At 44.0% G+C, this 23496-nt stretch overlaps 1 protein-coding gene across 1 annotated transcript; it reads right to left on the reverse strand.

Annotated features, from left to right (window-relative positions):
- Positions 1–15530: 15530 nt before the first annotated feature.
- Positions 15531–17027, reverse strand: LOC124706755 (xyloglucan galactosyltransferase KATAMARI1 homolog). Its single transcript, XM_047238427.1, has one exon. It carries the CDS (start codon positions 17025–17027, stop codon positions 15531–15533), a length of 1497 nt encoding a protein of 498 aa, XP_047094383.1.
- Positions 17028–23496: the final 6469 nt, after the last annotated feature.

Genomic DNA, 23496 nt, shown 5'->3' on the forward strand with positions numbered 1-23496 from the left:
CTATAATGAACTTGTTGAGTACGCTCGTACTCATCCCACTCTTAAATCCCCTGCTTAGATATGGAGGCACCGAAGGAGGATCTACAATGCAACACGAAGACCGAGGAGTCATCAACTACTTCAAGGGACAGGAACCTGTCAGAAGAGGCAGATACCACATCCAACAAGGAGAAACCTAGATTAGCAATAGAAAGGAACTAGCTTCCTAAACTTAGCTCCTATTTAGCTAGAATCTATTCATAGCCTCTCGTAGCTAGTCAAATACTCTACAAATAGAGTTCGTGATAAGACTAGTCTACGAGTCGTTCTTCCGAAGTTATTTGCAGTTTTACCTCATTGTAAAGTAGGAGGTCTGTGATGATCTTATGTAACAGAGTCAATGTTGTAATTCTATAGACATGCCTTGGACCCGCATATGTTTCTGTTGTACCACTCTGAGCGATATAATACTAGTGGAACGGTGTTTCATTGGTGTTATATCAGACTTGCATACTACACCATGCAGTGGTATGCCGGGTCACCACACGTGTCACGTTTCAGAATGACCTGACAGCTGAAGAATATGCAGCCCTGATGAGTGACACTATTGAGGATGCAATGGAACTTAGACTTTGGTCGTTGGAGAAGATTAAAGAGAACAAAGCCAGAGTAGCTCGTGCATACAATAAGAAGGTGAGACCAAAGGAGTTTCAAGTTGGTGATCTAGTATGGGAAGCCGTGTTGCCACTAGGAACCAAGGATAAAGCATATGGCAAATGGTCTCCTAATTGGCACGGTCCTTACAAAATCGTAAAAGTTTTGAAGGGTAATGCATACATGCTGGAGCAGCTGGACGGCGCTAAGTTCCCAACAGCTGTCAATGGTCAACATCTCAAGAAATATTTCCCAAGCATGTGGGATGACGAACAGTGAAATATGGGGGCCGATTCACGAAATCGGCCAGTAAAAAAATATGGGGGCCGATTCACGAAATCGGCCAGTAAAAAAATATGGGGGCCGATTCACGAAATCGGCCAGTAAAAAAAAATTTATACAAATCATAGCCGATGCGCAGACATCGACTTGAGAAATAAGGATACTAGTACAGCCGATGCACGGACATCGACTTCAGAATAATAAAAAGCCGATGCATTGCCATCGACTCTAGAGGAACAAGCTCAATTGAGCAGGTTAACGGATCGGTTCCGGGCTAGAGATCATGACATCCGAGATGAATCTCCCGGTGGATTTGCCGAGGAGTCGAATCTGCGCGTTTGAGGTGGACATGGACTGGATCTGTTTGACCGGGTGAATAGGCAACTGTTTGGCCTCAAATCGTGTTTATAGTGCAGGCCGATGCCCTGCCATCGGCTCTTTATGCAACGACTTCGTTTGGTAATCGGCAAAATTCACAAGAAAGCAAAATTAATAGGGGAATATTTTCTTCATTAATAATAGGATTTCTTACAAAGAAAGAGCCGATTGCTCAAGGGAGGAAGAACAAAAGAAAGGTCTATTGACCAATCTGCTACTACTACTACTAGTCCTATGCTGGTAGTCCCTGATCTACGGGCCGTTGCTGCCCTCGTCGTCGTCGCTGCCGCCGGGCAGCTGCTGGCGGGCTCCTCGTCCCTGCTCCCGTAGCCCTCTACGGGAGCCTCGTCCTCCTCGTCATCGTCGGAGTCGTCGTCGTCCCACCAGGCGCGGAGGCGCTTCGCCGGCGGGTAACCCTCGAGGGAGTCTTCATCGTCATCTTCCTCCTCCTCTTCCTCGGAGGAGGTGTAATCGTCCCAGGAGAACGAGTCGTCCTCGCTCTCCGATTCCAGTTCCCCATCAGCGAGGAACTGGAGGTCTTCATCTCCGCTGGTCAAGGACTTGTCGTCCTCGGACCAGACGGAGGAGGCGTGGTCCTCCTGGTCCCACTCCTCTGGGGCGCGCTCGTCGTGCGCCGCCATCAGAGCCGCCATCGGATCCCACTCTGGCGTGGATTCGCGGGAGGAGGAGGAGGAGGAGGAGGAGGAGGAGAAGGACTGGGAGGAGAGATCCGACGAGGCGGAGGAGGAAGAGGAGGAAGACATTGCTCTGAGATTGGGGTTTTTTGGTGCCGATGGTTGGAACACAGCAAGGGGATGAAGTGGCGAACTGTTTGGAGCGGTTAAATAAAAGGGGATATAGTGGAGATTCAATGCCACAGCAGTTTCTGAGGAAATGGTGCCCAAAGAAAAATAAATTTTGCCAGGTCACGCGGAGAAGTTGAGAAGGCAAGGCATCATGATGAAGGGATGCTGCGACGGTCCCGCTCTCGCCACGACATGACCCGACGAAGAAAAAGCGAGTGATTTTGGAATTATCATTTCCAAAACCGGGGGGCATGTGTTATCACCGAATTTGACCGGATCGGAGGTGGGCCGCGATTAAGATGGGCTTGAAGAATATACGCGGAAGATATACATGAATCGGCCTTGTATACAAAGTTTGGGCTAGTTTGCCCGTGTATCCGTAAATATAGTAGGATACGTGTCGGTTAGATAGAATTTGGCTCGTGCACGGTTGGGATTATTCCCACGTTAGAAAGTCTACGGACTATAAATATGTATCTAGGGTTATTGAGAAAAACAACAATCACGTTCATCACAAACCAAAGGCGCATCGCCAACCCCTTGTTTCGAGGGTTTCTTCCGGGTAAGCATCATGCTGCCTAGATCGCATCTTGCGATCTAGGCGATATACGTTTATTCGTTGTTCATGCGTTGCTCGTGTCTGAAGCCTTGTTGATGGCGAGCAGCGTAGTTATCATAGATGTGTTAGGGTTAGCATTGTTTCATCGTGTCACATGCTTTCGTCCATGCAACCCTTAGACGTCTAGCCGCCATTACACCTATCTTAGGTGTAAGGGCGGCACCCCGCTTGATCATTGTTTAGCAGATCCGATCCGTTATGATTGCTCCTTGTTCTTCAAGGATTAGTTTAATATCTGCATAGTTAGGCCTTGAAAACGGGTTGAAGGATCCAGTAGCACGTAGGGTGTAGTTTGCTAGCCCTAGATAAGATGTTCCGGGGATCAACTTCATGTTGGTTTTTAGGCCTTGTCTAGGGTTGGTTTATTATCACCGTGCGTGGCTGCCAGGCTCAATCACGCGTAGGATGTTCCGATTATGTGGTGAAAACCCTAAATCGTCGTAGGTCGTTTTAGCTTTATATTGATCAAGCAGGACCACCATGTGATCGTAGACCTCATACGAATCATGGGTGGATCGGCTCCTTGAGCCGATTCACGAGATAAACTGAGAGCCGATCGAGGCTCGTATTTAATGTTTACGTGTATGCCATGCAGGAAACTAAGCGAAGCAAATCCATCACCTTCCTGACCAGGTATAGGTCAGGTGGCACGCCCTTGCACCAGCATCGGACGTGCGTTCCGAGGCTTTGCGGGCCGTCGCTCGAGGGACCAGGGCCAGCCGCAGTCCTGGGAGCCTCCCGGCTCTACTGTGTTGCCCGTCGTTGCTCGCCGGTGGGTTTCTGACCGCAACAGAAGCACATGAGGATAAGACGACCATCTAGCTACTGCTATGGACCCATAGTCCAGGGGTGAACTACTCACTCATCACTCCGGAGGCGACCATGGCGGTGAAGAGTCCTCCGGGAGATGATTCCCCTCTCCGGCAGGGTGCCGGAGGCGATCTCCTGAATCCCCCGAGATGGGATTGGCGGCGGCGGCGTCTCTGGAAGGTTTTCCGTATCGTGGCTCTCGGTACTGGGGGTTTCGCGACGAAGGCTATATGTAGGCGGAAGGGCAGGTAAAGGGGCGTCACGAGGGGCCCACACAACAGGCCGGCGCGGCCAGGGCCTGGGTCGCGCCGCCCTGGTGTGTCGCCACCTCGTGGCCCCACTTCGACTCTCCCTCGGTCTTCTGGAAGCTTCGTGGCAAAATAGGACCCTGGGCGTTGATTTCGTCCAATTCCGAGAATATTTCCTTACTAGGATTTCTGAAACCAAAAACAGCGAAAACAACAGAATCGGCTTTCGGCATCTCGTTAATAGGTTAGTGCCGGAAAATGCATAAATACGACATATAATGTGTATAAAACATGTAGATATCATCAATAATGTGGCACGGAACATAAGAAATTATCGATACGTCGGAGATGTATCAGCATCCCCAAGCTTAGTTCTCGCTCGTCCCGAGCGAGTAAACGATAACAAAGATAATTTCTAGAGTGACATGCCATCATAACCTTGATCATACTATTGTAAGCATATGTAATGAATGCAGCGATCAAAACAATGGTAATGACATGAGTAAACAAATGAATCATAAAGCAAAGACTTTTCATGAATAGTACTTTCAAGACAAGCATCAATAAGTCTTGCATAAGAGTTAACTCATAAAGCAATAAATCAAAGTAAAGGTATCGAAGCAACACAGAGGAAGATTAAGTTCTAGCGGTTGCTTTCAACTTGTAACATGTATATCTCATGGATATTGTCAATGTAAAGTAATATAACAAGTGCAATATGCAAGTATGTAGGAATCAATGCACAGTTCACACAAGTGTTTGCTTCTTGAGGTGGAGAGAGATAGGTGAACTGACTCAACATAAAAGTAAAAGAAAGGCCCTTCGCAGAGGGAAGCATTGATTGCTATATTTGTGCTAGAGGGGTACCTCCATGCCGCCTGTACAAAGGTCTAAGGAGAAAGCTCGCATTTGGATTTCTCGCTTTTGATTATTCTCAACTTAGACATCCATACCGGGACAACATAGACAACAGATAATGGACTCATCTTTAATGCATAAGCATGTAGCAACAATTAATGTTCTCATATGAGATTGAGGATATATCTCCAAAACTGAAACTTCCACCATGATTCATGACTTTAGTTAGCGGCCCAATGTTCTTCTCTAACAATATGCATGCTCTAACCAATAAATGAGTGGTAAATCTCCCTTACTTCAGACAAGACGGACATGCATAGCAACTCACATGATATTCAACAAAGAGTAGTTGATGGCGTCCCCAGGAACATGGTTATCGCACAACAAGAACCTTAATAAGAGATAAAGTGCATAAGTACATATTCAATACCACAATAGTTTTTAAGCTATTTGTCCCATGAGCTATATATTGCAAAGGTAAAGAATGAAAATTTTAAAGGTAGCACTCAAGCAATTTACTTTGGAATGGCGGAGAAATACCATGTAGTAGGTAGGTATGGTGGACACAAATGGCATAGTGGTTGGCTCAAGGATTTTGGATGCATGAGAAGTATTCCCTCTCGATACAAGGTTTAGGCTAGCAAGGTTATTTGAAACAAACACAAGGATGAACCGGTGCAGCAAAACTCACATAAAAGACATATTGTAAACATTATAAGACTCTACACCGTCTTCCTTGTTGTTCAAACTCAATACTAGAAATTATCTAGACTTTAGAGAGACCAAATATGCAAACCAAATTTTAGCAAGCTCTAGGTATTTCTTCATTAATGGGTGCAAAGTATATGATGCAAGAGCTTAAACATGAGCACAACAATTGCCAAGTATCAAATTATTCAAGACATTTTAGAATTACTACATGTAGCATTTCCCGATTCCAACCATATAACAATTTAACGAAGAAGATTCAACCTTCGCCATGAATACTATGAGTAAAGCCTAAGGACATATTTGTCCATATGCAACAGCGGAGCGTGTCTCTCTCCCACACAATGAATGCTAGGATCCATTTTATTCAAACAAAAACAAAAACAAAAACAAACCGACGCTCCAAGCAAAGCACATAAGATGTGATGGAATAAAAATATAGTTTCAGGGGAGGAACCTGATAATGTTGTCGATGAAGAAGGGGATGCCTTGGGCATCCCCAAGCTTATACGCTTGAGTCTTCTTAAAATATGCAGGGGTGAACCACCGGGGCATCCCCAAGCTTAGAGCTTTCACTCTCCTTGATCATATTGTATCATCCTCCTCTCTTGATCCTTGAAAACTTCCTCCACACCAAACTCGAAACAACTCATTAGAGGGTTAGTGCATAATAAAAATTCACATGTTCAGAGGTGACACAATCATTCTTAACACTTCTGGACATTGCACAAAGCTACTGGACATTAATGAAGCAAAGAAATTCATCCACCATAGCAAAAGAGGCAATGCGAAATAAAAGGCAGAATCTGTCAAAACAGAACAGTCCATAAAGACGGATTTTATTGAGGCACCAGACTTGCTCAAATGAAAATGCTCAAATTGAATGAAAGTTGCGTACATATCTGAGGATCACGCACGTAAATTGGCATAATTTTCTGAGTTACCTACAAAGAATTAGGCCCAGATTCGTGACAGCATGAAATCTGTTTCTGCGCAGTAATCCAAATCTAGTATGAACCTTACTATCAAAGACTTTACTTGGCACAACAATGCAATAAAACTAAGATAAGGAGAGGTTGCTACAGTACTAACAACTTCCAAGACTCAAAATAAAAAACAAAATTACTGTAGTAAAATAAACACATGGGTTATCTTCCAAGAAGTTCTTTCTTTATAGCCATTAAGATGGGCTCAGCAGTTTTAATGATGCACTCGCAAGAGATAGTATTTGAAGCAAAAGAGAGCATCGAAAAGCAAGTATGGAACAAATTTAAGCCTAACCGACGTCCTATGGAAAGGAATCTTGTACACAAATAAATTCATGAAGAACAAAGTGACAAGCATAGGAAGATAAAACACAAGTAACTTCAAAATTTTCAGCATATAGAGGGGAAACTTAATATTATTAAGATGCATATAACCATGTTTCCCTCTCTCATAATAACTTTCAGTGGCATCATGAACAAACTCAACAATATAACTATCACATAAAGCATTCTTATTCACATGCATAAAAGTATCATTACTCTCCACATAAGCATAGTCATTCTTATTAATTGTAGTGGGAGCAAATTCAACAAGGTAGCTATCATTATCACCATAATCATCAAATATAGGGGGCATAGTATAATCATAATTAATTTTCTCCTCAATAGTAGGTGGATGATAGTCATCATTGTAATCATCATATATAGGAGGTAAAGTATCATCAAAGTAAATTTTCTCCTCCATGCTTGGGGGACTAAAAATATCATGCTCATCAAAACCAGCTTCCCCAAGCTTAAATTCTTCCATAGCATTAGCAACAATGGTATTCAAAGCATTCATACTAATAACATTGGCATTATCATGCATATAAAGTTCCATAGGTTTTTTAATTTTCTCTTCAAACACCTCATGTCCTAACTCAAGATAAATACTATAAAGATCTCTAATATTTTTGTTGTTTTCCATTAAGCCTAACTAGTGAAATCACACAACTTAGTATTTTCAGGAGTACCCATTTTAGCAGTAGTAAATAAAGCAAACTAGATAAAATAAATGCAAGTAACTAATTTTTTTGTGTTTTTGATATAGAGTGCAAGACAGGAAATAAAGTAAAGCTAGCAACTAATTTTTTTGTGTTTTGATATAAGTGCAGCAAACAAAGTAGTAAATAAAATAAAGCAAGACAAAAACAAAGTAAAGAGATTGGATTGTGGAGACTCCCCTTGCAGCGTGTCTTGATCTCCCCGGCAATGGCGCCGAAAAAAAATGCTTGATACACGTACATCACGCGCCCGTTGGGAACCCCAAGAGGAAGGTGTGATGCGTACAGCGGCAAGTTTTCCCTCAGAAAGAAACCAAGGTTTATCGAACCAGGAGGAGCCAAGAAGCACGTTGAAGGTTGATGGCAGCGGGATGTAGTGCGGCGCAACACCGGGGATTCCGGCGCTAACGTGGAACTCTGCACAACACAACCAAAGTACTTTGCCCCAACGAAACAGTGAGGTTGTCAATCTCACCGGCTTGCTGTAACAAAGGATTAGATGTATAGTGTGGATGATGATTGTTTGCGAGAAAACAGTAAAACAAGTATTGCAGTAGATTGTATTCAATGTAAAAGAATGGACCGGGGTCCACAGTTCACTGGAGGTGTCTCTCCCATAAGATAAATAGCATGTTGGGTGAACAAATTACAGTCGGGCAATTGACAAATAGAGAGGGCATGACCATGCACATACATGATATGATGAGTATTGTGAGATTTAATTGGGCATTACGACAAAGTACATAGACCGCTATCCGAGCATGCATCTATGCCTAAAAAGTCCACCTTCGAGGTTATCATCCGAACCCCTTCCGGTATTAAGTTGCAAACAACGGACAATTGCATTAAGTATGGTGCGTAATGTAATCAATAACTACATCCTCGGACATAGCATCAATGTTTTATCCCTAGTGGCAACAACACATCCACAACCTTAGAACTTTACGTCCATTGTCCCAGATTTAATGGAGGCATGAACCCACTATCGAGCATAAATACTCCCTCTTGGAGTTAAGAGTAAAAACTTGGCCAGAGCCTCTACTAATAACGGAGAGCATGCAAGATCATAAACAACACATAGGTAATAGATTGATAATCAACATAACATAGTATTCTCTATCCATCGGATCCCGACAAACACAACATATAGAATTACGGATAGATGATCTTGATCATGTTAGGCAGCTCACAAGATCCGACAATGAAGCACATGAGGAGAAGACGACCATCTAGCTACTGCTATGGACCCATAGTCCGGGGGTGAACTACTCACTCATCACTCCGGAGGCGACCATGGCGGTGAAGAGTCCTCCGGGAGATGATTCCCCTCTCCGGCAGGGTGCGGAGGCGATCTCCTGAATCCCCGAGATGGGATTGGCGGCAGCGGCGTCTGCGGAAGGTTTTCCGTATCGTGGCTCTCGGTGCTCGGGGGTTTCGCGACGAAGGCTATATGTAGGCGGAAGGGCGGGTAAAGGGGCGTCACGAGGGGCCCACACAACAGGCCGGCGCGGCCGGGGCTCGGGCCGTGCTGCCCTGGTGTGTCGCCACCTCGTGGCCCCACTTCGACTCTCCCTCGGTCTTCGGAAGCTTCGTGGCAAAATAGGACCACAGGCGTTGATTTCGTCCAATTCCGAGAATATTTCCTTACTAGGATTTACTGAAACCAAAAACAGCAGAAAACGGCAAGCGGCTCTTCGGCATCTCGTTAATAGGTTAGTGCCGGAAAATGCATAAATACGACATATAATTTGTATAAAACATGTAGATATCATCAATAATATGGCATGGAACATAAGAAATTATTGATACGTCGGAGACGTATCAGAATGGCAGAGAAATACCATGTAGTAGGTAGGTATGGTGGACACAAATGGCATAGTTGTTGGCTCAAGGATTTGGATGCATGAGAAGAATTCCTCTCAATACAAGGCTAGGCTAGCAAGGTTGTTTGAAGCAAACTCAAGTATAAAACGGTGCAGCAAAGCTTACATATGAACATATTGCAAGCATTATAAGACTTTACATTGTCTCCTTGTTGTTCAAACACCTTAACCAGAAAATATCTAGACTCTAGAGACCAATCATGCAAACCAAATTTTAACAAGCTCTATGTAGTTCTTCATTAATAGGTGCAAAGTACATGATGCAAGAGCTTAAACATGATCTATATGAGCACAACAATTGCCAAGTATCAAATTATTCAAGACATTATACCAATTACCACATGCAGCATTTTCTGTTTCCAACCATATAACAATTAACGAAGCAGTTTCAACCTTCGCCATGAACATTAAGAATAAAGCTAAGAACACATGTGTTCATATGCAACAGCGGAGCGTGTCCCTCTCCCACACAATGAATGCTAGGATCCAATTTTATTCAAACAAAACAAAAACAAGAACATAAAGACGCTCCAAGTAAAGTACATAAGATGTGACTGAATAAAAATATAGTTTCACTAGAGGTGACACGATAAGTTGTCGATGAAGAAGGGGATGCCTTGGGCATCCCCAAGCTTAGATGCTTGAGTATTCTTAAAATATGCAGGGATGAACCACGGGGGCATCCCCAAGCTTAGACTTTTCACTCTTCTTGATCATATTGTATCATCCTCCTCTCTTGACCCTTGAAAACTACCTCCACACCAAACTCAAAACAAACTCATTAGAGGGTTAGTGCATAATAAAAAATTCACATGTTCCGAGGTGACACAATCATTCTTAACACTTCTGGACATTGCTCAAAGCTACTGGAAGTTAATGGAACAAAGAAATCCATCCAACACAGCAAAACAGGCAATGCGAAATAAAAGGCAGAATCTGTCAAAACAGAACAGTTCGTAAATTGAATGAAAGTTGCGTACATATCTGAGGATTACTCACGTAAATTGGCAGATTTTTCTGAGTTACCTACAGAGAACCCTGCCCAAATTCGTGACAGCAAGAAATATGTTTCTGCGCAGTAATCCAAATCTAGTATGAACCTTACTATCAAAGACTTTACTCGGCACAACAATGCAATAAAATAAAGATAAGGAGAGGTTGTTACAGTAGTAACAACTTTCAAGACTCAAATATAAAACAAAAGTGCAGAAGTAAAATAAACACATGGGTTATCTCCCAAGAAGTGCTTTCTTTATAGCCATTAAGATGGGCTCAGTAATTTTAGTGATGCACTCTCAAGAAATAGTAGTTGAAGCAAAAGAGAGCATAAAAAGGCAAGTATGAAACAAATTTAAGCCTAACCCACTTCCTATGAAAAGGAATCTTGTAAATAAACAAGTCATGTAGGCATAATGCAACAAGCATAGAAAGATAAAACAAGTGTAACTTCAAAAATTTCAGCATATAGAGAGGTGTTTTAGTAACATAAAAATTTCTACAACCATATTTTCCTCTCTCATTATAACTTTCAGTGGCATCATGAACAAACTCAACAATAAAACTATCAAATGAAACATTCTTATCATGAGTCTCATGCATAAAATAAGTACTACTCCCAACATAAGCATAGTCATTCTTATTAATTATAGTGGGAGCAAATTCAACAAAGTAGCTATCATTATTATTCTCATCAAGTGTAGGAGGCATAGTATAATCATAATAAAATTTACTCTCCATAGTAGGCGGCACCAAAAGACCACTATCATTATAATCATCATAAATAGGAGGCAAAGTATCATCAAAGAAAATTTTCTCCTCAATGCTTGGGGGACTAAAAATATCATGCTCATCAAAACCAGCTTCCCCAAGCTTAGAACTTTCTATATCATTATAAACAATGGTGTTCAAAGCGTTCATACTAATATCATTGCTACTAGCATGCAAATAAGGTTCCATAGGTTTTTTAATTTTCGCATCAAACAGTCCATGTCTTAACTCAGGAAATAGAATAAAAAGCTCACTGTTGTCCATTATGCCTTACTAGTGTTTAACAAGAAACAAAAAGATGCAATTGCGGGATCTAAAGGAAATAGCTTCGAGCACTCACACACCGGCAATAGTGCTAGGAAATAGCTTAGTAGTCGGAGGATGTGAATACCTTTTACCTTACCTCCCCGGCAACGGCGCCAGAAAATAGCTTGATGTCTACGCACGCTTCTATTCCTGTAGACGAGTGTTGAGCCTCCAAGAGCGAGAGGTTTGTAGAACAACGGCATGTTTTCCCTTAAGTGGATCACCCAAGGTTTATCGAACTCGGGGAGGAAGAGGTCAAAGATATCCCTCTCAAGCAACCACTGCAATCACGATACAAGAAGTCTCTTGTGTCCCCAACACACCTAATACACTTGTCAGATGTATAGGTGCACTAGTTCGGCGAAGAGATAGTGAAATACAAGTGGTATAGATGGTGGTAATATTGCAGGAAGTAAAGATGCAGTAAACGAACATGTAGTAGAACAGTAAATAAACGGTACCAGAAAATAGCTTGCTGGCGTGGGAGGCAATTCTCTGTGGTGTAACTTTTCTATTCGGAAATAAGGCCTAGGGATCATACTTTCACTAATGGACACTCTCAACATTGATCACATAATAAAACCACTCTACACTCTCTTGTTGGATGATGAACACCATTAATTGTGTAGGGCTACAAGAGCACCTCAATGCCGGAGTTAACAAGCTCCACAACATTCGATGTTCATATTTAAATAACCTTAGAGTGCATGATAGACCAACGCAATTATACCGAGTACTAACATAGCATATACACTGTCACCATCAAGCTATGAAAGGAGGAATAGATCACATCAATACCATCATAGTAATAGTTAACTTCATAATCTACAAGAGATCACAATCATAAACTACGCCAAGTACTACATGATGCACACATTGTCACCATTACATAATGGAGGAGGAATAGACTACTTTAATAACATCACTAGAGTAGCACATAGATTAATAGTGATATAAAGCACATTGCAATCATAAAGGAATATAAATAAGCACTTCACTATGCTATTCGAATTACTCTACGGCAAGATAACGAACACTAATTCATCATGTAGGCAAACCTTAACGATGTATTCCCAAGTACTAATAAACACCCCACGCTGTCACTGTGAGCATTCATAGGAGGTACTAACACACCACAAATTCATAGAGACATCCAACTCAAATCATAACTCAGTGAATAAGTATTCTGTGAAATATAGCCTAAGAGACCCACACGGTGCACACATCTGTCACCTTTACACACGTGGGACAAGGAGTCTCCGGAGATCACATAAGTAAAATCCACTTGAATAGCATAACGACATCTAGATTACAAGCTCATCATATGGATCTCAATCATGTAAGGCAGCTCATGAGATCATTGTATTGAAGTACATGGGAGAGAGAGATTTACCACATAGCTACCGGTACAGCCCTTAGCCTCGATGGAGAACTACTCCCTCCTCATGGGAGATAGCAGCGTCGATGAAGATGGCGGTGGTGTCGATGGACATGCCTTCCGGGGGCACTTCCCCGTCCCGGCGGCGTGCCGGAACAGAGACTCCTGTCCCCCATATCTTGGCTTCGCGATGGCGGCGGCTCTGGAAGGTTTCTCGTACCGTGGCTTTTCCGTATCGAAGATTTAGGTCAGGGGGCTTCTTATAGGCGAAGCCCACACGTGTGGGGCCACCAGGGCTCCCCTCTGGTGCCTCTCGGGTGTTCTGGAAGCTTCGTGGAATTATAAGATGCTGGGCGTTGATTTCGTCCAATTCCGAGAATATTTCCTTACTAGGATTTACGAAACCAAAAACAGCACAAAACAGAGAGCGGCACTTCGGCATCTTGTCAATAGGTTAGTTCCGGAAAACGCATAATAATGACATATAATGTGTATAAAACATGTGAGTATCATCATAAAAGTAGCATGGAACATAAGAAATTATAGATACGTTTGAGACGTATCAACGCATAGGCACACGCCCGTTGGGAACCCCAAGTGGAAGGTGTGATGCGTACAGCAGCAAGTTTTCCCTCAGTAAGAAACCAAGGTTATCGAACCAGTAGGAGTCAAGGATCACGTGAAGGTCGTTGGTGACGGAGTGTAGTGCGGCGCAACACCGGGGATTCCGGCGCCAACGTGGAACCTGCACAACACAATCAAAGTACTTTGCCCCAACGTAACGGTGAGGTTGTCAATCTCACTGGCTTGCTTTGTAAACAAAGGATTAAATGTATAGTATGGAAGATGATGTTTGTTTGCGAAGAACAGTAAAGAACAAGTATTGCGAGTAGATTGTATTTCAGATGTAAAAGAATGGACCGGGGTCCACAGTTCACTAGTGGTGTCTCTCCGATAATATAAATAGCATGTTGGGTGAACAAATTACAGTTGGGCAATTGACAAATAAAGAGGGCATAACAATGCACATACATATCATGATGACAACTATGAGATTTAATCAGGGCATTACGACAAAGTACATAGACCGCTACCCGGCATGCATCTATGCCTAAAAAGTCCACCTTCAGGTTAGCATCCGCACCCCTTCCAGTATTAAGTTACAAACAACAGACGATTGCATTAAGTATGGTGCGTAATGTAATCAACACAAATATCCTTAGACAAAGCATTGATGTTTTATCCCTAGTGGCAACAACACATCCACAACCTTAGAACTTTACGTCACTTGTCCCAGATTCAATGGAGGCATGAACCCACTATCGAGCATAAATACTCCCTCTTGGAGTTACAAGTATCAATTTGGCCAGAGCCTCTACTAGCAACGGAGAGCATGCAAGAACATAAACAACATATATATGATAGATTGATAATCAACTTGACATAGTATTCCATATTCATCGGATCTCAACAAACACAACATGTAGCATTACAGATAGATGATCTTGATCATGATAGGCAGCTCACAAGATCTAACATGATAGCACAAGAGGAGAAGACAACCATCTAGCTACTGCTATGGACCCATATTCCAGGGGTGAACTACTCACACATCAGTCCGGAGGCGATCATGGTGATGAAGAGTCCTCCGGGAGATGATTCCCCTCTCCGGCAGGGTGCCGGAGGCGATCTCTTGAATCCCCCGAGATGGGATTGGCGGCGGCTGCGTCTCTGGAAGTATTTCCGTATCGTGGCTCTCGGTAATAGGGTTTTCGCGACGGAGAGTATATGTAGGCGGAAGGGCAGAGTCGGAGGGCTGACGAGGGCCCCACACCATAGGGCGGCGCGGGCCCCACCCTGGCCGCGCGGCCCGTGGTGCGGGCGCCTCGTCGCCCCACTTCGTATCCCCTTCGGTCTTCTGGAAGCTCCGTGGAAAAATAAGACCCTGTCCGTTGATTTCGTCCAATTCCGAGAATATTTCCTTTGTAGGATTTCTGAAACCAAAAACAGCAGAAAACAGCAACTGGCTCTTTGGCATCTCGTCAATATGTTAGTGCCGGAAAATGCATATAAATGATGTAAAGTGTGTATAAAACATGTGAGTATTGTCATAAAAGTAGCATGGAACATAAGAAATTATAGATACGTTTGAGACGTATCAGCGCCGTAGAAGGAAGAAAAGCATGAAGAACAAGGGTTTGTCTATGTTTAAGTTAACTGAAATCTTTATGACTTTCTTAGCAGAAAAGTACAACTATATTACTTTTCTTTAGGTGATTGAGGCTTAAAAATAATTTATATAGTGGACCGAGACATAGAAAATTGGAAGGAAAACACCTAAATTGGCGAAATACATGTACTAAGCTCGAGAATGGACTTTTGTAGCTACATATAGGCCACTTTTTGAATTTTTTAAAAATTCATTTTAAACATGTTAAAAATATAAAAAATACTATAATGTAGATAATATTGCAATCTTCAAGTGTGTAAATTTTTAGATTGAAATATATAGTATTTTTGGCTCAGAAAAAATAACAAATCTTGATTTCAGCATTGGTGAATAGTAATGAACGGTACACTAAAATATAGATTTTACCATTTTGTGAGACTTTGTTATTTCTACCGAGGGCAATATATGATGTATTTCAATCTGAAAATTTACACACCGATAGATTTCAACATTCTCTACGTCTACATATTTTTTTGAAGTTTTCTGAAATTTTGAAATCAAAATTTTTGAAGTTTTAAAAAAAGAAAAATAAAACCGGGCAACATATAGCCCGGGCTACATTTAAGGTTTTCCTATTCATATAAGCCTTCTCACATCACATATATGGATCAAACTCGTGCGGGCCTATATCCTTCTGCCCACGCTCTAGCAAGTCATACTTCCAACTAAAATATCCGTCGAAGCTGTCGTTGTACTCGCGTCCCTCAGCCGTGGCACGGCGGCGCTTCGCCACTCTGTCGATGACCGCAGCCACAGCGACATCGAACGCGTCCTTGAACACCAGGCCCTTGGCCATGGGTTCCCTGTACATCACCCTCGGTATGAGCCGGATCACCTCCTCTCGCATCTGCGCCACCTTCGTCGGCGGTATCTTCCTCAGCTCCTCCTCGATGCTGACGTTCCGCTTGGCCACATCGATCTGGGGGATGAACACCGAGTAGCTCCTGTAGTCCCTGGGCAGGTGCCAGGTGTACTGGGTGTAGGCGGAGATCGGGTGGAAGAAGACCGGGATGCAGCCAGCAAGGATGGCGTCGAAGGTGGACTTGCGGGTGAAGGAGTCGCCGCATGGCTCGACGCAGAACTCGGCGCTCTCCAGCAGCCCCATGATCTGATCCGGCGAGCTGTGGTACGACTTGGCGCCGAACATTGCGCAACTGCTCGACTTGCCGCACTGCTCTATAATCTGGGCGCGCACCGTCGTATTGCCGGGGCGTGGCCCGCCGGCGAAGCCCCAGAGCGACCTGCGCTCCTGCCGGCGCATGCGGTCCTGCCAGCGGAGCACGTCGGCGTCGGAGGAAGGGTGGAAGTGCGACGCGAATGGCACTGCGAAGTCGTTGCCCTGCCACGGGCTGGCCTCGATGGTGAGAACCGTCATGTTGCGGATGGCCGGGTATGTCATCAAGGGATTGCCCCAGCCGCCGTCTTTGCTCCGGATGAAATCCCATGTAGCCCGTCCGGCGACCAGGAAGTGGTCGTGGCCCCACATGGCGCGCCACTCGGGCCGCCGCACAAGCCAGTCCGCCATGTCCCGCGACAGGGCGTCACGGTCCGTGAGGTTGCTCTTCCACAGGTTCAGTGACGCATCAAACCCGGCGTAGAAGGGTACATACACGGCGGCGGCCGTTGAGGGGTCGGCGGTGAGGCACTCGTACCTCTTCATCCGCGCGTGGTAGATGAGCTCCAGCATGTACTGGTCGGTGTCGTAGGCTCCCTTCTCCGGCAGGGAGTCACCGGGCGGGAGCTCCGCGCCGAACCCGTCGTTCACCATGAGCTTGCAGATGTCGTCGGTGACCGAGAACTGGCGGCAGCGGCGGACGAGGTCGGCGTTGAACCGTGGCGGCAGGTCGTACATGTAGATGTACCGGCCGACGCACCGGTCCCGGCCGAAGCGGAAGGACGGAAGGGAGAAGGCCGAGGGCTTGAGGAGAAGGGACGCCATATTGCCTTGCATGGTGGAGACGAAGTAGATTATCAGGGCCCAGAAGACGATCGAGAGCAGCGTGATGCAGAATATCCGCGGTGGCCGGAGCAAGCTTCCGACGCCGCTGCCTCCGCCAACAGAGTGCTTGCCATTAGCGGCATCCATCTCCATGCTCAGTGCGGTGCTGGGCTTCATTGATTGTGTAGTGTCACAGTACGTGTGTGGGCATGAATGAGCGCAGCCTCCACACGCTATGACGCTATGAGATGTCCACGCTAGGATCGAGTAGTACTTTTGTGAAGTTGACTGTATTAATGGTAGATCAGCTTTGGACTCCCCCCGCGACTAGAAACACAACCTCATAGGTTTATTTTCTGAAAATGGACTTCATTAACGGTAGGTCAGCTTAGGATTCTGCGCCTGCATATGCATGCCATTTTGTGAAGTTGACTTCATTGATGGTGGTGAGAGGCCCAAATGAGAGTACTCTACTAAGACTAGCCACAATGGGAGTATCATAGGTAGTATCATACATGCCATGTAGGCAAAAATCTGATGTGTCATATCAATTAATGAGGAGAGAAGTGAGAGTAGTATCATAGGTAGATACCGTATCATAGCACGTAAAACTAGAAATTTTAGTAGCAAACACATCATGTACACATATTTGCATTGAGATTCTACAAAACATTAAATATGATGGAACTATGATACTAATTCATGATACTATGCATTGTAGGTGTTGTATCATAAACTAGTATCATATGTATGATACTAGTCTATGATACTTCCCATTGTGACTAGTCTAAGGCTGCTCATAGTGGAGAGTAACATAAGTTGGTATCATGCATAAGTTACTAGTTCATGTTACTACCTTCATAGTAGTGGAAAGTAACTTAGAGATGGTATCATGCAAAGTTTCATTTATTAGTTTGTAGACTCATTTTATCTTGGGGTGTGTGATGTTATGGTAACATAGCTAGTTACCACCTCCATCTCTTTCTTCATTTATTGCTATGTCATGTCACCAAAACACCTTGAAGTGTGTGATGTTACTACCTAAGTTACTTCCACTATGAGCAGTCTAAGAGAAAGTACAATAGAGTTCAGTCAGCTGACTATAAGACATTAAATAATATATTTTAGATGAGTTGAAGGAGAGAGAAGAGGAGAGAGAAGGGAGGTGAGCTACTATGTAATAGCCAGCTCTTGCACGTGCTCCTAGGCACCTTGTGAGAGTAAAATATGGGCCATATATTAGTAAAGTACTGCATTCTTATAACCAACTATTGTACATATTAGCTATATGATGACTACAAATGATATAACATCTTGTTATAGCCAACAGTTGGCTATACTATTGGAATTGCTCTAAGACTACTCATAGTGGGAGTAACTTCACTAGTAACTAAGTGTCCAACTCAGCAAATTTGCTTATGTGGCAGTGAGTTAATGAGGAGAGAGGAGGATGGAGTAACATAGCTAGTTACTGTAACATCACACTTCTCAAGATACAATGAGTCTATAAGCTAATTAATGAAGACATATATGATACTACTTTGATGTTACTAACCACTATGAAGGTACTAACATAGAGTAGTAACATGTGCATGTTACTACTCTATGTTACTTCCCACTATGACTAGTCTAAAAAACTGATTAAGCAATGCTAAGGGTGGCAATGGGCAGGGTAGTGCAACACCATACCCGTACCCGTATAATCAATGGGTACAAATTTCTACACATACCCGTACCCATGGGTATAAAACTTTACCCATACCCATACCCGGCGGGTACCCGGTGGGTAGGATAAATTGTACACAAGTCAATCACAATTTTACATTTATCCATAACAATTTCAAGTAAAAAATTAATTATCTCAACTCAATAATAGGTAGTTGAGTACATAACAATTAACATAATATAAAAATCACATTCTCATATTCTAACTCATAAGTCAATAGAAGTAGATGTGTCACGTAAGAATTTAACAATAAATGGGCAGGGTATGGGTATACCCGTGGGTACGAGGCTATGCTCGTGCCCTGCCCATGACTTAACGGACAGGGTATGGGTACTACCCATGGGCATAAAAGTGTACCCATACCCTACCCATGCGGGTACGGTACCCACGGGTACCCATACCCGTGGGTAAAATTGCCATCCTTAAACAATGCTCTGATAATGAGCTAACTAAGCAATGGTTGGATCAGATCATCGTACTCCCTCCGTTCACAGTTACCGTGCATTCTAGGTTCAGTTAAACCAAAGTTTACAAAATTTGACTAAAAATATAAAAAATATTGATATCTTTTTCGATAAAAGGTGCTTTATTACTTGAAGTTTCAAGCATTACACCCAGCTTCTGCATAGCTAAGATGCGCATAACTATTTAATTAAGAATCTAGAATCCGACTAAAAAGGAGTACAAAAAGATCAAAAGTAAAAAAAAAGTCACCCATGTTATGCAGCAACCCATGTTGGGAAATAAACTTTTTGACCGTAATTTCTTCAACCGTGTAGACACCTCCATAAATAGATCTTGGTCCTTTAAGCGTTGAAGCGGCGACCATGAACGGAGCATAGCGGTATACCTGGAAATAACCTGCATAATAGAATAATGTTTATCATTAAAAACCCTGTCATTTCTACACAGCCAAAACGCAATCGCTCCCACTCGGATAATCATTTTACTGAAATCCACCCCACTTAGCCAATTGCCAAAAACGTAGTATAGGGTGGATATAGGGTAGATCCTATCTGCATGATTGATCATATAGATTTAGCAACTCAATAATTAAAAAAAGGTGTTTTATTGTCTCTTCTTCGTGATACAACACACATTTCTTACAACCCTATCAGTTGCGTTTTGCAAGGTATAAAATTAGTACTATCAGAATCATCTTGAAATGTATTTTTATATTATATAAATTTGAGCTATGGATGTGGCTATTATTTATTTATTTTTTAGTTAAACATTTGAAATTTCAACTTTAACTAATGCCAAAACGTAGGGTAAATAAAAGCGGAGAGAGTACTTATCTACTTCATTGTTTAAAATGTGAGAACCAAAACTGATTAACTTATTCTGTAAAGAAATATTGAAGGTGATTCGCGCGAGACGTCCATCTCCTCGGTGATCATCACTTCCTAGTCCCTTGAACCCGAGGTGCATGGCGTACACGACACTCCTCTCCAAGTTCACACATGCATGTATGATGCTTTTTCCCTTATTTAATTTGCATTGGGCGTTAAGCTAAAATTAAACTCTATCAAATTTAATTAAAATACAAAAACAATTAATCATAATATCAAATTCAGATCTATATATACATAATAATAATATACTAATAATAAAGAGATAATTGTTTTCATCGCTTGGTTTCGTCCGCTATCTAAACTGCAACTGAAGTTGATAGTAGTTATCCACACCTATGCTACCCATAAGTCAGAGAGGATTGTTTCCATTTTTTTGGTTTCGTCTTTCATCTAAATTACCACCGAAGTTGATAGAAAATACCCAACTACACGACCCAAAATTTCAAAAAGAACATACATAATTGTTTCCATTTTGATTCATTTCCTACATTGTATGTCCACGACTATGATTGATGGATCACGCTTAAGCATCTCCCTGGAATCCAAGTTCTACATGGGACCCGACAACCCGAGCCGGAGCCCGGGAAAAAAGCAATTCCACCCGAAAGAAAAAACAAAAACAAAAACATACCGAATAATACATTATAGAGATACATGAGCAATTGTCTCCAGCAAGTACCTAGTAATTATTTTTCCACCACATGTATGTTTTTTTACAAGAGACAGCATCCCGAGCCGGAAAGCAACTCTACCCGAAACAAATATAAAAACAAAAACAAAAGCACGTCTCCAAAACAAAATCTAAACGGACTGTCCCAAATTCCAATCCTAATCCAACTCTATTTTTTTTATGACGATTGATACCACATACATTTAAAATAGCAAGTTGTATATGGTAGAGATATATGAGCAGTTATCTCGAGTACAAATTAAAGTCTATAAGAAAATCTTTGATGTCTTCAAATTCTTTCTTCTTCCATGACATAAATCTTATACATTCTGAAAGCGGTCGAAAGAATACCAAACCACAAACCTGCAAATACCAATGAATGTTCTCGCACAATTTTAATTTGAGCCGCAATGCAAAGGGTACGTGCACACGTGCAACTATTAGATTATTTTTAAAAAAAAAATACGGTAGGAGAAAGCCCTACAGTGATTCTTTTTGAAATAATAAGAACCCAAGTCTGTGTCTCTGGGTACTTGAATCGGGGTGGTTAGGTTGTACATCAACTTTCCTAACCAAGTGAGTTAGGCTCACTTCTTTGCAACCATTAGAGTAATCAATGAACATCAGTAAGAGTATCAACATCGTATGCCAGGGCACAATGGGGATGTGAGAGTATGAATCACCACTATCAAAGATGTAGAAACCGGGACAAAAATTGCGAGGATAATCATCATCCCAACAACCATAAGAAAATATCCAAAATAGATCTAATGAAGCAGGATTTGAAAGCTCAAACCTATAAAATTGTAATCTTCCAACACCATATTAGCCTGGAGAAGGAGATCTTGCTATCGAGCGAAGAGCTGGAGATCACTTATTGTAGACGATGTCATGTTCGTTAAGATGTTCGTTAAGATAGGTACCAAATAGAAAATGACTACCGAATCTTTAAGAAATACTACTTTTAGTAAAAACTCTATACATGAATTGGGCTCCCCATTCCTCTCGAAGCCAATGAGCCGGCGAAAGGGAAACCAATCTATGGAGAAGGAGGTGAAGGTCACGCTAGGTTTAGAAGGTGGCGACTGTTCTGTTACGAACAAAGAGTAGCCTTTTTGCGTCTCCAAATCCAACTTTAAATTAGATCGAAACGTGCATATCCATACTGTCATATTATAAGTAAAGTCGGGAGTCCGGACGATCGTGTTAGGGCATCTCCAACGGGCCGACGCATTTTGAACATCCAAACTGTCTGGTTGTGTCTGTTTGCGTCGGCCCGCGGATGTCATGCGGCCCAGCGCGACCGTTTGCATTGGGGGTATCCCCAGCGGTGCGACGCACTTCTTTTAGCGGAGACAATTTCAAGGTCATTAATGGCGGTTTAACATCCCGTTGAGGCCTGCCGCCGGCGATTACCGGTTCTCTCGTGACGACGGTCTTCCCGCGCTTGCCCAACACATTGGCATGTCTCGTCGGCGTTTCGCGCGCGTGGGAAACGACCTACGCGCAACGTTGTTTCCTACCCCGCCGTGGCTATATATGCTGGACACCGGCGGGGGTGACGGGAACACCTCAAGCTAAACCCTAGCATCCATCCATGGCCGAGCACAACCTTAGCTGGGATCAGGTTGTTCAGATGTGCCGCCAAGCCCGAAGGAGGACAAGCAGCTAGTCACATATGCGTCTCAGGCTGAGCAGCTGGACCTGGAGTCGGCGCATGCGGAGGTTGCGGAGGTGGAGGCGGCAGATCACGCGCAAGGGCGTGGTCGCCTCGCGGCGGCCAGGGCGGAAATCGCCAACGCCAGGGCTGAGCTCGCCGAGGCCAGGGCGGCTCGTGGAGGCGCGGGTGGCAATGGCGGCCTCTCCCGCGGCCTTCGTCATCCACGACATTGTCGCCGACGACGACGTCGTACCTAGCTGCTTTGAGTGCGCCGATGACCAACAGGTTGTGCTCGCGTCCTTCGAGACCCTAGCTGGGGACGCATGCGCCATCAGGCTTGGGCAGCGGAGGAGGAAGCCCACGGCTATGCGGTCGCTATGGCTCGGGGGACATGTGCTCCGACCTGGATTCGCTCCAGCGAAGGGGCCCTTCTCCCGCGCGGGTCGAGCAGGAAAACCGGGAGCTGGCGGACGCCATCGCCGCCAGGGACGAAGCAATGGCGGAGGCGGCTAGGGACAGGGGCCACTACCACGCCCAGATGGCGGCGTTGCAGGCAGCGGAGGTGGCCTCCTCTCTGGCCAGGAGAGTCCTGCGGGACTCTTCTCTGGCCGAGGCCCTCGAACGCCGCATGCGGCAGGGCGACGTGTCCCCTGTGCAACATGCGCGGCGCGCGGAGTGCGTGAAGCGCTCGCGCTTCAACGACAACGTCGGCCCCTCCGGCGGCCAGTAGTAGGCAACGCGACTGCAAGTAACCCCGGCCGTGGTAGGCCGCGCGATGGCGAGTAGGCCGTTGTAGTTTTAGGTTAACTCGAATCAGGAGCGGAGCTCCCCTTTGGGCAAGGTATGGCACTTGCCCTACCTTGAATTTTGGCAAAAAATCTAGTATATATATGCATATGTGAATATAACATCAGTTTTGTATAGTTTTCGAGAGAAAACAAAGGAAAAAGAGTAGGCGGGCCGGTAGGAGGAGATAAGCAACCGAACTAGGCTTCAGCTAGCTGGGCCGCGCCCGCACATGGTGCAGTCCTGGCGTGATAAGCCCGCGCTCGCTCTGATCGTGCGAAAAAACCAGCTATCCGCGATCATGAGTAGTTTTCGTATGTTCCTCTTTGACGCGAGTAATGCCAGACACGACTCACCGTTTCGCTGCGCCGCCAGCCGACGCCATGGCTGCTTCTCCCGACGAGATCCCTCTGACCTGACTCCCC

The sequence above is a fragment of the Lolium rigidum genome, chromosome 1 (assembly GCF_022539505.1).
Source record: "Lolium rigidum isolate FL_2022 chromosome 1, APGP_CSIRO_Lrig_0.1, whole genome shotgun sequence".
NCBI lineage: Eukaryota > Viridiplantae > Streptophyta > Magnoliopsida > Poales > Poaceae > Lolium > Lolium rigidum.

Excerpts from the sequence above, each read along its gene's own strand:
- LOC124706755 (XM_047238427.1), bottom strand. The coding sequence starts at position 17,027 with ATGGAGATGGATGCCGCTAATGGCAAGCACTCTGTTGGCGGAGGCAGC.